At 35.4% G+C, this 13834-nt stretch overlaps 1 protein-coding gene across 1 annotated transcript in view; it reads right to left on the reverse strand.

Annotated features, from left to right (window-relative positions):
- Positions 1–13834, reverse strand: part of PIK3CB (phosphatidylinositol-4,5-bisphosphate 3-kinase, catalytic subunit beta) — a 114139-nt gene that overhangs the window by 53670 nt on the left and 46635 nt on the right. Inside the window, exons 10-11 of the mRNA XM_012664529.1 lie at positions 12367–12417; positions 1589–1777 (exon numbers count right to left, since the gene is read on the reverse strand). Of these exons, the coding sequence (XP_012519983.1) occupies positions 1589–1777; positions 12367–12417 (240 nt within the window). The remainder of the gene's footprint in view (positions 1–1588; positions 1778–12366; positions 12418–13834) is intronic.

The raw sequence follows: 13834 nt of genomic DNA on the forward strand, positions 1-13834 counted from the left end.
GAGGACCTTAAGCTAGATCTGAAAATAATACTTTAAATTCCCTCTTGGAAGTGAGACAAGCAGGCTAAATTCCTGAATGTAGAAATTTCTGTCTCTAGGGTTCAAATAAAGAAATATTAAGCACAAACTGGTTCATTTCATTTTCTGACTGTTGACATAAGAAACCTCTGCATAAAACATCTTTTAAGAGTACAGAAAAAAACTTTTTCTGTTTTGATTCCAATAAATAATAATATTATACATTTATTACATATGCACCTAGCACTGGACACTATCCATGAGAAACAGGCAAATGTGCCAAGTAAAAAAATTCTTAGATCTTATTTTCCACCATTACTGGAGGTTCACAGAAAACTAACCTTGGATTTAGATAATAAATAGGTGGCTAGAAGACAATAACTATTCCAGAATAATTAAACCTACCTGAACAACATAAAATAGTTCCTTTCCAAAGTAAGTTAATATTCATTTGATGTAATGTGGAAACAGTTTAATCAAGGCACATACAATACTGTAATTACATTACATGGATCCAAAGATCTTTAGACACTAGAAGTAGATACAAAAGAAATGCTTTCTACACTTAACTTGAGAAGTAAAATAAAACCGAAGATTTTTAAAATGCATATCATTAAAATAAACACACTTTTCTTTGCTAAATTTGTAAAGTCATTCTAGATTTACTAAGACCACAAAACTAGAGACATCAATTGAATTCAAATAAGTAAGGTGATCAAATTTGGTTATTTTAATAGGCTGAATTTATTTGTTTTGATTAAAAAACCACTTCAAAGGTCTTTCTATTGAGCACTGGTGGCCATTTGAATTCGATAAATGCCCGTGCTTTTTGATAGGGTATTGAAATTTAAATCAAGGAGCTAAAATTTGGTGGTATTTTTGAAGAAAAATGTTTTTCCTTCCTCTATTATGGCAAAAGGCATGCACTCATCAATACTGCCCAACTGAAATGAATGTTAAAATTGATCTGAATGGTATGTAATCTAAAATGTTAACTTCTACAATAGAGGTAATTCTCAAACAAAAGATAATCACTTTAGAACGATCACTGCAAAGGGTCTTATGATTAAAAACTTTAGAGTTCACTGTTGAAGCTGGTAAAAGGTACCCAGGACCTAGTGAGTAGTCCTTTTAATAGATGATTGTCCCAAGACCAAGGTTTCAATTGTCTTTAGTGAAAGGTATGGCAACCCTAACCCAGAATCTGGGTTTTTAAATCTTAAAATTTTCTGGTTCATTAGTTAGAGTATGTAAGAGTTTAAAACCTCAAAATTTCAGGCCAGGTGCAGTGGCTCATGCCCATAATCCCAGCACTTTGGGAGGCCAAGCCAGAAGGATTGCTTGAGACAGGGAGTCTGAAGTTTGAGATCAGCCTGTGCAAAATAGTGAGGCCCTGTTGCTACCAAATCAAAAACAAAAAAAATAAAATAAAAACACCTCAAAATTTTGCCTGCAGAAAATTATCCTATCTATAGAAATATACCTATGAGGAAAGGGCACTTTATATAATAAACTCAACAAAGTAACATATATATAACCAAAAGGAGTTACAGAAATGATCTTTTGTTACCTGAGCAACATCCTCAAGTTTATTCCACTTGATTGACAGCAGTAATTTTGGCAGTGACTGTGGGAAATTCTCTCGGCAGTCTTGTCGCAAAGTCCAAATAAGATCCATTTCATTCTCACACAGTTGAGACAAGGGATCTCTGTCCAAGATTTCCTTCAGTACAGCAAGAAATTTCTTTCCACCTCGACTCTAAGAAAATAAAGTACTCATTATAAAATATAACTGTACAAACATCACTCACAAGCATTCTGCAAATTTAGAGACAATAAATTTACATATAATCTATGAGCTTTAACATGACAGATACAAAGTATAATTGCTGAAAAAAAATTAATAAAGGTGGATCCTTTATAAAAGTTTCTATTGTTGAATATTAAATTTGTAAGCTAAGGAATAAGGAAAGAGTTACTCTCAAAAAAGTTCTTAGAAAGGAAAAAGAATAGTTTTCAAAAATCTAAATACTTGAAATGTATAAACACTAGGTGGCGGTATTGCTTTTTGGATTAAAAACCAAGTAATTTACCTGAACTGATTTTTTTTTAATTTTCCAGTTTCTATAAACAAACAAAAGACCATCCAAACATATCAGGTTAAAAATAAAAGTAACAGGCATCTTCTTGGCTTGTGCCTTGAATCGAAGGCATAAAATCTCCTTAGATTAAGAACTAGATGTTGGCTAAAACTAAGCATGGAAAAAATAAAGTTATCTCAATTTTATTTCCCAATCTCTATAAGAATATACTAAAATAACAAAAATAGCCCATGCTGCTTTCTGGATTAAGTCTCTCTAAATTTCATTAACATTAAAAGAAAGAGGTGGCCAGGTATCGTCTCACAACTCTAATTTTAGCACTTAGGGAGTTCAAGGCCAGCCTGAGCAACATAGCGAGATCCTGTCTGTGCAAAAAATAGAAAGAAAAAAAAAATTAGCTGAATGTAGTGGCACACACCTGTAGCCTACAGTCCCAGCTACTTGGGAGGCTGAGGCAGACAGATCCCTTGAGCCCAGGAGGAGTCTGAGGTTGCAATGACCTATGGTAATGCCACTGTACTCTTGTACTCCAGCCCCGGAACAGAGCAAGGCCCTGTCTAAAAAGAGGTGTGTTTCCCCCCAAAATTATACTGCTTTAGTCAAAACACATTTTCCCTACAAACTCTTTCCAAAATTAGTTGAAAAGATCCTATAAGGATTTATACTCTATGAATTATATTATTTTAATTTATATGAAAATATAAACATAAAAATAAATAAAATTGTCATGTTACTAATTTTCTAAAGCAATCCAATTCAAAATAGTATATATACCTATATAAAAAAGAATGTGTAATACTAAGTTTAATTTTATCAAGTAAAGGCACTGACTTTTGGACATTGTCCTTCAGGGGAGACACATTACTAAGAAGAAAACAAACCAAAGACAGAATATAAAGCAGTGTAACAACCACTTAAGCTGAAGGTTTACTTTAAGAGTAATCACTTTGCTATAATACAAAGAAAAATTAAGTTAATATTAGTATTCTTTTTTATTCACTTAATTCAGTATGAAATTCAGCAATACCAAATGCATGTTAAGTTCAAATATTTTAAAGAAGACAGAAGGAGACTGAAATATCTATTCTTTTTACATTGTTAAGATCTGTAACTATAAGCAGTGTGGTCTCCCAAGAACTCAGTGTATCCAGTTGTTAATGGAGATTTAAATATTTACTTTCTTGTTATCAGAAGGCAATAATGACATGCTGCATGAAAATGCTTAGGAAACTGAATAATTTATGAGTCTCTCTAGCAACATATTTCTCCCAATTTGACCAATGTGGAGGGGCAGCCGGAGTAGAACAGCTAGAAATTTTTATCTAAGAAGTGGAAAGAAGGTAGTTCACCAGTATCTTACAGATTGGGTAGAAAGAGACTAAGCTGAAGAACAAGTACCAATTGGCCAATAAACAGTGTTTGGGGGTTTTTTTTTGTTTTTTTGGAGACAGAGTCTTGCTTGGTTGCATAGGCTAGAATGCCATGATGTCAGCCTAGTTCACAGCAACCTCAAATTCCTGGACTCAAGTAAGTGATCCTCCTGTCTCAGCCTCCTGAGTAGCTACGAATACAGGTGTGTTGTGTGCTACCACGCCCACCTAATTTTTTCTATTTTTAGTTGCTCAGCTAATTATTTTTTCTATTTTTTAGTAGAGATGGGTCTCACTCTTGCTCAGGCTGGTCTCCACCTCCTGAGCTCAAGCAATCCTCCCACCTTGGCCTCCCAGAGTGCTAGGATTACGGGCATGAGCCAACTTGCCCAGCCTAAACAGTTTTGACCTTCTGAATTCAGCCTTCCTGTCATAACGGTTAACACTTTATACTTAAAATTCTTCATTTGATCTGCTATTGTCTATAGAATAAAATTCAAGCTAGTCTTAGAAAATACAATGACATCTAAGACCTGGTTTCAACAGGCTTTTCCAGTTATCCTTCAGATTATTCTAAATCTCACAATTTATACTTTGATAATTCCAAACTGGTTGCTGTATCCTCTATGGCACACTGAGGTGATGCTCATTAGCATTCTTCTTTCTTTTTTTCTTTTTGTCTTTTGTTATTGTTGTTAGAGATGGGGACTAGCTTTGTCACTCAGGCTGCAGAGCAGTGGCACAATCATAGCTCATTGCAGCCTCAAACTCCTGGGTTCAAATGATCCTCCTGCCTCAGCCTCCTCAGTACCTGGGACTACAGGTGTGTGCCACCATGCCTGGCTAAATTGTTATTTCCCGTAGAGACGGGATCTTGCTATGTTGCCCAGGCTGGTCTCAAACTCCTGGCTTCAAGCAATCTTCCCATCTGGGCCTCACAAAGTGCTGGGATTACAGGTGTGAACCACTGTGCCCAGCCAGATTGAGCCTAGTCTTATGACTAGCATAGCACCCAATCCAGTAGAAAAAAAAAAAATGGCAAGTAGGCAGAAAGACAGACACATAGATAGATACACATACACATGTGCATTTCACATGTTTTGCCTAAACCTTTTACTTTATTCTAGTCATTAAGGATGATCAGTATATGATGTCTTTCAAGTATCTTAAAATATTAGTTACCTGGGACTATTTAACATAAAAGTTGGCAAAGCAGGAAAATTACCAAACCCTGGAGAATTAAGTCAAAGGAAATATCATGCCCTCATGGTCATTGAGATGAGCTGGAGAATAGAATAGTCTCCATTTCATTTTCTTTGTTTAGGAATTATCGTACAGGGTCAAACCCATGGAACCTCTTGCTCAGTATCTATCTCTAACAAATACACCAAGGGATATATGATTATCTTTTCAAACATCAACTTTATAGGTTAGAGTTATAAACCAAACACCCTTGCTTCCTTTAGCACTCCATTATATATTTACCTTCCATTACAATAGGAAAAAAAGTTTTAAAAAATGTGTTATATCTTTCTTCTTACTATATGTATAATAATAGCGGTTTTATATTCAGAAACTCAACCTAGGTCGGGCGCGGTGGCTCATGCCTGAAATCCTAGCACTCTGGGAGGCCGAGGCAGGTGGATCGCTCAAGGTCAGGAGTTTGAGACCAACCTGAACAAAAGTGAGACTCCATCTCTACTAAAAAAAAATAGAAATGATCTGGACAACTAAAAATATATATATATATATATAGAAAAAATCAGCCGGGTATGGTGGCACATGCCTGTAGTCCCAGCTACTCAGGAGGCTGAGGCAGGAGGATTGCTTGAGCCCAGGAGTTTGAGGTTGCTGTGAGCTAGGCTGATGCCATGGCACTCTAGCCCGGGCAACAGAGCCAGACTCTGTCTCAAAAAAAAGAAACTCAACCTAAAAAGAGTATCTAGCTGGGTTTCATTAAAAAATGTCATCATCAGAATTTGAAAATGAAATTCTTAGCCAAACCTCTTACTGCAAACAACACGGACTATTGTTCATGTTAAGAGAAAGGCAAACTGCTGTTTTTGTTCAAAATTACAAAAAGCTAGCCTACCTAGTATAACTTAGTCGATCCAAATTAGACCTCTACAGATTGCTGTAAGTAAATATCCTGAATACCTAGGAATAAGCTAAAAGGGGAGAGCAGTGGAATAACTGTATTAACTGTATTGCGACTGTTCACTGTGGTATAAAAAGCACAACATTGAATAATGCCAAGGTAAAAACCAGGAGAAGCACTTGGCAAAAAGCCTAACAGAACACTGAATCTTAGACTCTTTTATAAAATAAAAAAAAAATCAGTAATGAAAAATTACATTGTACAGTACAACGGGAGAACTTACATATGTGTTCAAATGCTTATACTAAAGTAAGATAATAAAAGTAGTGGAAAGCAATGAAAAATAATACCCACATTCTTCACTTTTCATGTTTAGATTTTTAAAAATTGCAAACATATATATTGTAACATAATAGTGATTACTGATCAAAATAAAACAAAATAAACACCTTGCTATAAACACATGGGAAAAAAAAAGACTATGGCTCCTTTCCTTTCCCTGAGGAGGGCCACAAAACTCCTCTGTCATATTCAGAAGGGCTGGAGATTCATATGGCATGTTAATAGTATTCTTCCCAAGGATAGAGGATTGAGTTAACTAAGTATTGCCCAGACAGGCAGACTTAACCAACACATACACACAGCAGTCAGGACTAATGGGCCAGAGACTGAGAAGATAGTTATATGATTGGCAGATGGTTACAGACAGGAGACTGAGCAAATAAATAAATATATCAAGGTTAATAGGAATCCAGATTTCTCACAGTCAGAAAAGGGAATTACAAATATGAAAAGGCAAAAGCTAGAAAATACTCAATGGTATTGGAGCCAAATTAGAGGCATTTGGTGAGAACTCATGGTTTTTAATAGATAAATAAATATAACTCTCTGTATATATGCCCAAATATATTCAGGCAAACACATAAACATTATCTAACTCTGTTTCATGAAAAGGCCTAGAAGCAATTATATCCCAGTAGCAATGAATATATCCAATGCCCAGATCTTGAATTCTAAATACTTTTCATAGATAAAAGAAATCAAGACTCCCTGGATAAATGACTAATTCCAACGCTGGGGCAGGAAAAGTACCCAATGAGCCTGGACCACAATGATAAAAGACACAGGAGATAACTTCAATTGGTTCCCATGAGCCAGATACTGGACAATTTAAACATCAAAATAAATGTGAGTAACTAATTATATCATTATATAAAATAGAAATCACGAATCCACATTATAAGTTAAAAATGAAAAAGAAATAAATAGGATAGAAGAAAAACCCTTTAACTATGGTAAAAAGCCAACTAATAAATCCAAAAGGAAGAACAAAATTGAAAATCAGCATTTGGCAACTCCATTGCATTAACACTAATTCAGGCAAGATGGATTAGTAAATGCAAAAACAAGTGGGTGAATATTATACAGCCACAAAAAAGAATGAAACCCTGCCATTAGAAACAACATGGATGGAACCAAAGAACATTATGTTAAATAAAATAAGTGAAGCATGTAAAGACAAGTCTTGCATGTTCTCAGTCATATGTGGGAGCTAAATATTAAACACAATTGATTTCATGGAGATAAAGAGTAGAATGACGGTTACAAGAGGCTGAGAAGGGTAGTGGGGAGGGGGTGATAAAGTGAGGATGGTTAATGGGTGTAAGAATATAGTTAGATAGTTAAATAGAATGAACAATATTTGATAGCATGACAAAGTGACTATAATCAACAATAAGTTAGGACACACTTTAAAATAACTAAAAGAGTGAAACTGGAATGTTCCTAACAGAGAAATATTAAATGTCTGAGGTGATGGATACCCCAAATAACCTGATTTGATTGATTCATAGTATGCCTGGATCAAAACATCACATGTACCCTATAAAGATATACAACTATTATGTAAACATAATAATTTAAAAAAAACAAGTAGGGGACAGCTGAATATAACAGAATGTTTACTCAGTCTCAAAACATGCTCCACAAAACACTTACTTATTAAATTTGTAGTAGAAATACCTAGCAGACCCCATCCAAACCAAGGGATAAAAGTTAATATCAACAGTAATGGGGAACACTGACATTGTTTGCCTCCTGATAAAATGCACTAAGAAGAAAAACCACATCACTTCTATGGTAGTCATGCTAAAAATGCATAACTGGAATCTAATTGCAGCAAAACATCAGTAAAATCCAAATTGAGGGAAATTCTACAAAGTAATCAAAGTAATTGGTCTATATTCTTCAAAAATGTCAGTCATTAAAGTTCAACAAGTAAACAGTTCAACTGTTTTGAACTGAAGGACACTAAAGATACGTGGCAATAAAATGTAACAAGTAATCCCAGGTTGGAATCTGGACTTACAAAAGCAGATGACTGACATAACTGGCTAAATTTGAATAAAATCTACGGATTAGGCAGTAGAACTGAATCAATATTATTTTCCTGATTTTTGTGAATGTTATATATAAAAATGTCTGTGTTTGTAGGAAATATGTACTGAAGAATTAAGGAGTAAAAGGGCATGGAGTTATGTCACAATTTCAAATGATTCAGAAAACAATACATACACGGAGGTGATAAAACAAATGTTATAAAATGTTAACAGTTGGGGAAGTTGACTGAAGGGTATTTGGAAGTTCTTTGTATTCTTCTTGTAAGTTTTCAGTAAGTTTCAAATTTTTTTCTTTTTAAATAAGCTGGATATTTCCCTTTCTCTAAAATTGAAGGCTGTAAGGTCTTCAAATCATTCTACTGAGAAAACATTCAAGGTACACTACAAGAAACTCTGAACTAAAGGCTGAGTCATCACCTGCATTCTCCAAAGTCTCCCATTAACATTCTGTATCTGGGTCTCTGCAGTAAGAGGAAGAGAATAAAAGACATCTGTACACCCATGTTTATAGCAGCATTATTTGCAATAGTCAAAGAGGTGGAAGCAACTCAAATGTCCACTAATGAATAAATTAGTAAGTATAATGTAGTATACATACAATGGAATATTATTTAGCTATAAAAAGGAAGAAAAATCAGACACATGCTACAACATGGATAAACCTTGAGGACATTACACCAAGCAAAATAAGCCAGTCACAAAAAGATGAATAACTACATAATTCCACTTATGTGAGTTATCTAGTAAAATTTATAGACACAGAAAGTAGAATGGTTGTCAGGGCTGATGAGAGAAGGAAATGGGAAGTTGTTCAATGGATACAGAGTTTCAGTTATGTAAGACTGAAAAAGTTCTGGAGATTGCTGCACAACAACATGAATATATCTATCACAACTATACCCTTAAAAATGGTTAACACAGGTGGGGCACGGTGGTTTACGCCTACAATCCCAGCATTTTGGGAGGCTGAGGCAGGAGGATCACTTGAGGCCAATGGTTTGAGATCAGCCTAAGCAACAGCGAAAGTCCATGTCTACAAAAAAATAGAAAAATTAGCTGATCATGGTGGTGTGTACTGGGAGTTCCAGCTATTTGGGAGGCTGAGGCAGGAGGACTGCTTGAGCCCAGGAGTTCAAGGTTGTAGTGAGCTATGATGAAGCTACTGCACTCCAGCCTGGGTGACAGAACGAGACCCAGTCTCAAAAAACAAAACAAAACAAAAAGAAAACAAACAAACAAAAATCAATAGCAGCCCTGGGAAACAAAAAAAGAATGCCTAACATAGGAATCCTTTAATGAGAGAACGTAGACAGGACCAAGAATCAGATCTTCTAAGATCCATGTAGTGGAGACTGTTGTGTATATAGTTCTGGAGTAGCTCCAACTTAGAATCAAAGGATACAAGGAGCGGGAGGAAGCCAGGCAACCACAGGAGGATTACTAAGGAATCAGCAAGTACAGCTTATGCTTTGGCCAGCAATGCCCCTTCTTCTGTTTGTGCTGAGCTGGGATAGCAATGATATCAGCTCTAGATTGAGGTGAGGAGCAAGGATACCGAACCCTTAGGGAGCCACCTGGTCCCAGAAAGTACTGAAATCTTCACATGCAGAAGACCTAATTCCTACAGTTACTGAAGGCATGTTACAGTAATACACGTTTCTGGCAGACTACCAGAAAGTCTCAAATATAAGAGCAGCTAAACTAAGAATCACCAAACATTTGAGGAAAACCAACACAATGAAAGAAAGTTGCCAAAACAAGACTACTTTACAAACAAGATGATTTATTTCCTCAAGGAGAGTTAAGGGAACACTGTAAAAGAAACAATCAGAAATCCTTTTAAAAATAACTAAAATTAAAAAGAAAGAAAAGAAAAATAACCCCCAACCTGACTACTAATAAGAAATGCCAGTTAAAATATGAGACCATTTTTTATTTCGCTGGATTCATAAAATTAAAAGGGTTGGCAGAAATACAGAAAGACAGGAATTCATCCACAGTGAGGATGGAGCTGTAAATTTTAAGTCTTTCAGGGTATGCAATTTGGCAGAATCCACGTTAAAAATGCAACGTATATTTTGATCTAATAATTTCACTTCCAGAAATCTATCCTACAAAATACACACATGGATAAAGAAGTATATACAAAATGATCATTCCAGTACTGTTTTAATGGAGAAAAATTAGACACAAGCAAAACATTCATCAAGAGGGGTATGTATGTTTAATAACTAATGGATACTAATAATTAATTCTATGGAATGTTAAGGTGTTTAAAAAAGCAAAGTGGACATATTCACACTAAAATGACAAGATCCACAAAGTACATTAAATGAAAAATAGAGAAACTATGTATATAAAGATCTCATTTATTTTTTAAAAAATGGAGATATAGATATTTACACATAAAGTTAGGACTGGTAGCAACAAACTAAACTATTTCCAGGTATCTCCGGAGAGAAAAATAGATAGGGATTATAGAAAGAAAACTCATTTTGGGTTTCACAATTTATTAATTTTACTATGTGCCTAATAAAAAGCAAACACAAAAAGTACATCAGACCATGGCAAGATTACTGCATGCTCAGTGTACAGGGAACCCCTTAATTTAGGTAAGGTACAAGTTTATGGTAGAGATAGGAACAATATTAACTCTAATAAAGGATATCTAGACAGAGGTATTAGAACCAAGACTTTCCAATGTAAGTGTTAGCTCCTAAACTTAAAACTACAGTTATCTGTTTCAGCAACTACCTAACAAGCTGGTAAGTTTATAATTGTAACAAAACTTGTTTTGTTTCATTAGAAAGAGCTGCCCTTGAAGTTCTCTTTTTATTTCCGAAGTTTTTCTTTTCTTTTTTTTTTTTTTAAATAAACCCTCACTCCTCGAGATTCCAAGCCACTCTCAAGTCTACATGCTCAGCAAGAAAAAGGTAGTTGACACAATGATCCTATCACACCAGCCCCAACAATTGTTTCATCTGAGTTTTTATTTGGCCATATATACAATTTAAGCTATTAAAATTTATAGAATATTTACAAATTAAATAATCATCCGAAATTGTCTCCAGCAATTCTTATAACACAAAACCCTGGGGAAAAAAAGACAGAGGCAGGAAGGATTCAGCTCCTATGGTCCCAACCTAGTCCAGAGGCTTTTCTAAACTGGAAAGAACAGGAGCCTGGCACTACTGCTCTTCTTTCCTGCGGTCAAGCATTCAAACCCAAAAGACAAAATTTAAGCCAAAAGACACTAGTAAGAAAGTATTGTTCTTGCATATAAGTTGTACTAAGAAACTAGGGAAATTTCTGAGAGCTCTAATGGCAAAGCAGAAATAGCCTAGGCCAAGTATTTCTCCAATTGGCCAAAACTAAATAGAACTTTGATTTTGTGGGAATGAGAAAAACATGCATATTTTGTCTCCATTTTGCCTCCTAACCTCTATGTCATTACCATTCTACAGGTGGAATGGCTTTGCTGAAGAGACTTAAAAGTTGCAACCTGACAACAACAGAATATTAAATTAGAGCTCAACAAAGGCAAACTAGAAGGAGCCAAAAAATTAAATTAAAAAGCATAGATGGTAGAAATACATATACTGTAACCAAAGTCAACAAAGTAATCTATTTTGTAGTATCTCAGTAGAAACAAGGGCAACAGTGTGTGTGGTACAAACTACTGTGCCCCTCAACATCCGTTCTTCACTTCTTCCTTTAGCACTAGAATCTCTTACTTTTAGCCAAGCACATGACTGCCCAACTAAGGACTGTATTTCCCAGGTGAACCTGTAGTTAGGTATGGCCAGTAAGATCTATCCCATGAGATGTAGCAGAAATGATACATGCTAATGATATTCTCAAAAAGAATGAAGTGTGGCCTCTAGTCTTGCTTTTCCTCATTCTGCTGGCTAGAATGTAGTAAAGTAGGAAGCTGGAGCATAATATTAAACCACAAAATAGAAACTATATCTTAAACATGGCAGAGCACCAAGACAGAAGAAACCTAGATCCCCTGCACTGTGATGCTTATGCTTATTACACTTGCTTTGTTACACGAAAGAAATACAGCCTCCTCATTCAGCTGAATAATAATACTAAAACAGAATTTTATTCTATGAGGTATGATGGCCTCCCTTATAGACTAGCTGCTGAATCTATACTTGTATCAGAAAAGGGGTTACCCAATGAACACAAATCACCCACAAACTGGGCTGCCATTTAACAAAATACTAGTTATGTGTGTACTTACCAACACCCACAGATTGTTCTTGCATATGGGTTATGGTCTTCTGTGAATTCATTACCTTAAGTGAGATGAAAGTACCTAATAATGTGCACAACTCTATAAAAAAGGACCATTTAAAACTCTTGATACTTACTGACACATTAGCACTATCACTGCTTGCAATCTCAGCTGCCTTTTCAATAATCTGTTTAAAAGAAAATTTTTTAATTAAACTTGGCTCTCGTATTTGTAGAATTTTAAGTATAAATGACTACAATTGTACTTAGACTACAAAGGCCTACTTATGATCTGGCATTTCTATGCTTTATAAAGCAAACATGAATTTTAAAAGCAAGATGGTGCTTCCCAAGGGCTTCAAACTCTTGAAAACAGGAAAATGATGATAAAACTGTAAGAGACTGAGACTCCTAAGGGAACGGGGATTGTCTGTAGATAAAATAAGTAGTAGCATGTATGTATATGTCAACCTTTTTTTGAAATATAAGTAAATGAATTCCAGTTAAGAAAATGCAAATGTATGTAGGAATTACTAAATATAGAATAAGCATTTGTCATTATTTTTTTTCCTCAACAGATATCAAAAGCAGAAGTAATGACAAAGGAAAGTCTAAAAATACTTTCTAAATTCTTTAAGTTCAAAGGGGGCCCTCATTCTTACTAAGAGCCCACTTGTCCAGTGGAAATATTAATGGGAAAAGAACCAGAAGATCCTTGTCCTATTACTGAGCTATACGACCCTAAGTAAATAATTTATCTGTATTCTCATTTGTAAAATGTAATAATTCCCATCCTAGTTCATAGGGTTGTCGTGTTAAAATGAGATTATAGTTATTGAAATTAAGCAATAAGAAAAAAGTTGTCTTGAAAAGAAAAATGTAGCTGGGCACGATGGCCCACACCTATAATTCCAGCACTTTGAGAGGCCAAGTAAGGAGGATCACTTGAGGCCAGGAGTTGGAAGTTGCAGCAAGCTATGATTATGCCACTGCACTACAGCCTGGGTGACAGGCAAGACCCTGTATCTTTAAAAAAAAAAAAAGTATGCAAATGATTACACCAACAAGCATTAAATTAAATTAAAAACACTGGACTTGGGGAAACTTTCTCTTTTTACATTTGTATTATTTATTTTATAATAACCAAATATAAGTAATTATACTAGTTATAGATCTTGACAATTAAAGGAAAACCAATAAGTATAAACATTTTACATATTTTTTTTATTTGTTTTTGACATGGGGGCTTGCTATGTGGCCCAGGCTGTACTCAAACTCCTAGACTCAAGTGATCCTACTGCCTCCCAAGTAGCTGGTACTGCAAGTGCATGCCACTGAGCCAGGTTTATACATATTTAATGACTAAAAGCTCTATCCCAAATTGATCTTCTTTAAGACAGACAGGGATTAGAAAGGCAAAAGGAAAGTTTAATGATCAGTGGCAGATGACTGGAGCAATGGTGAAATAAAACTTCTCTTAAAACACTGGATTTAGGCCGGGCGCAGTAGCTCACGCCTGTAATCCCAGCACTCTGGGAGGCCGAGGCGGGCGGATTGTTTGAGCTCAGGAGTTCGAGACCAGCCTGAGCAAGAGCGAGACCCTGT

Source organism: Propithecus coquereli, unplaced genomic scaffold, assembly GCF_000956105.1.
Source record: "Propithecus coquereli isolate 6110/MARCELLA unplaced genomic scaffold, Pcoq_1.0 Scaffold12, whole genome shotgun sequence".
NCBI lineage: Eukaryota > Metazoa > Chordata > Mammalia > Primates > Indriidae > Propithecus > Propithecus coquereli.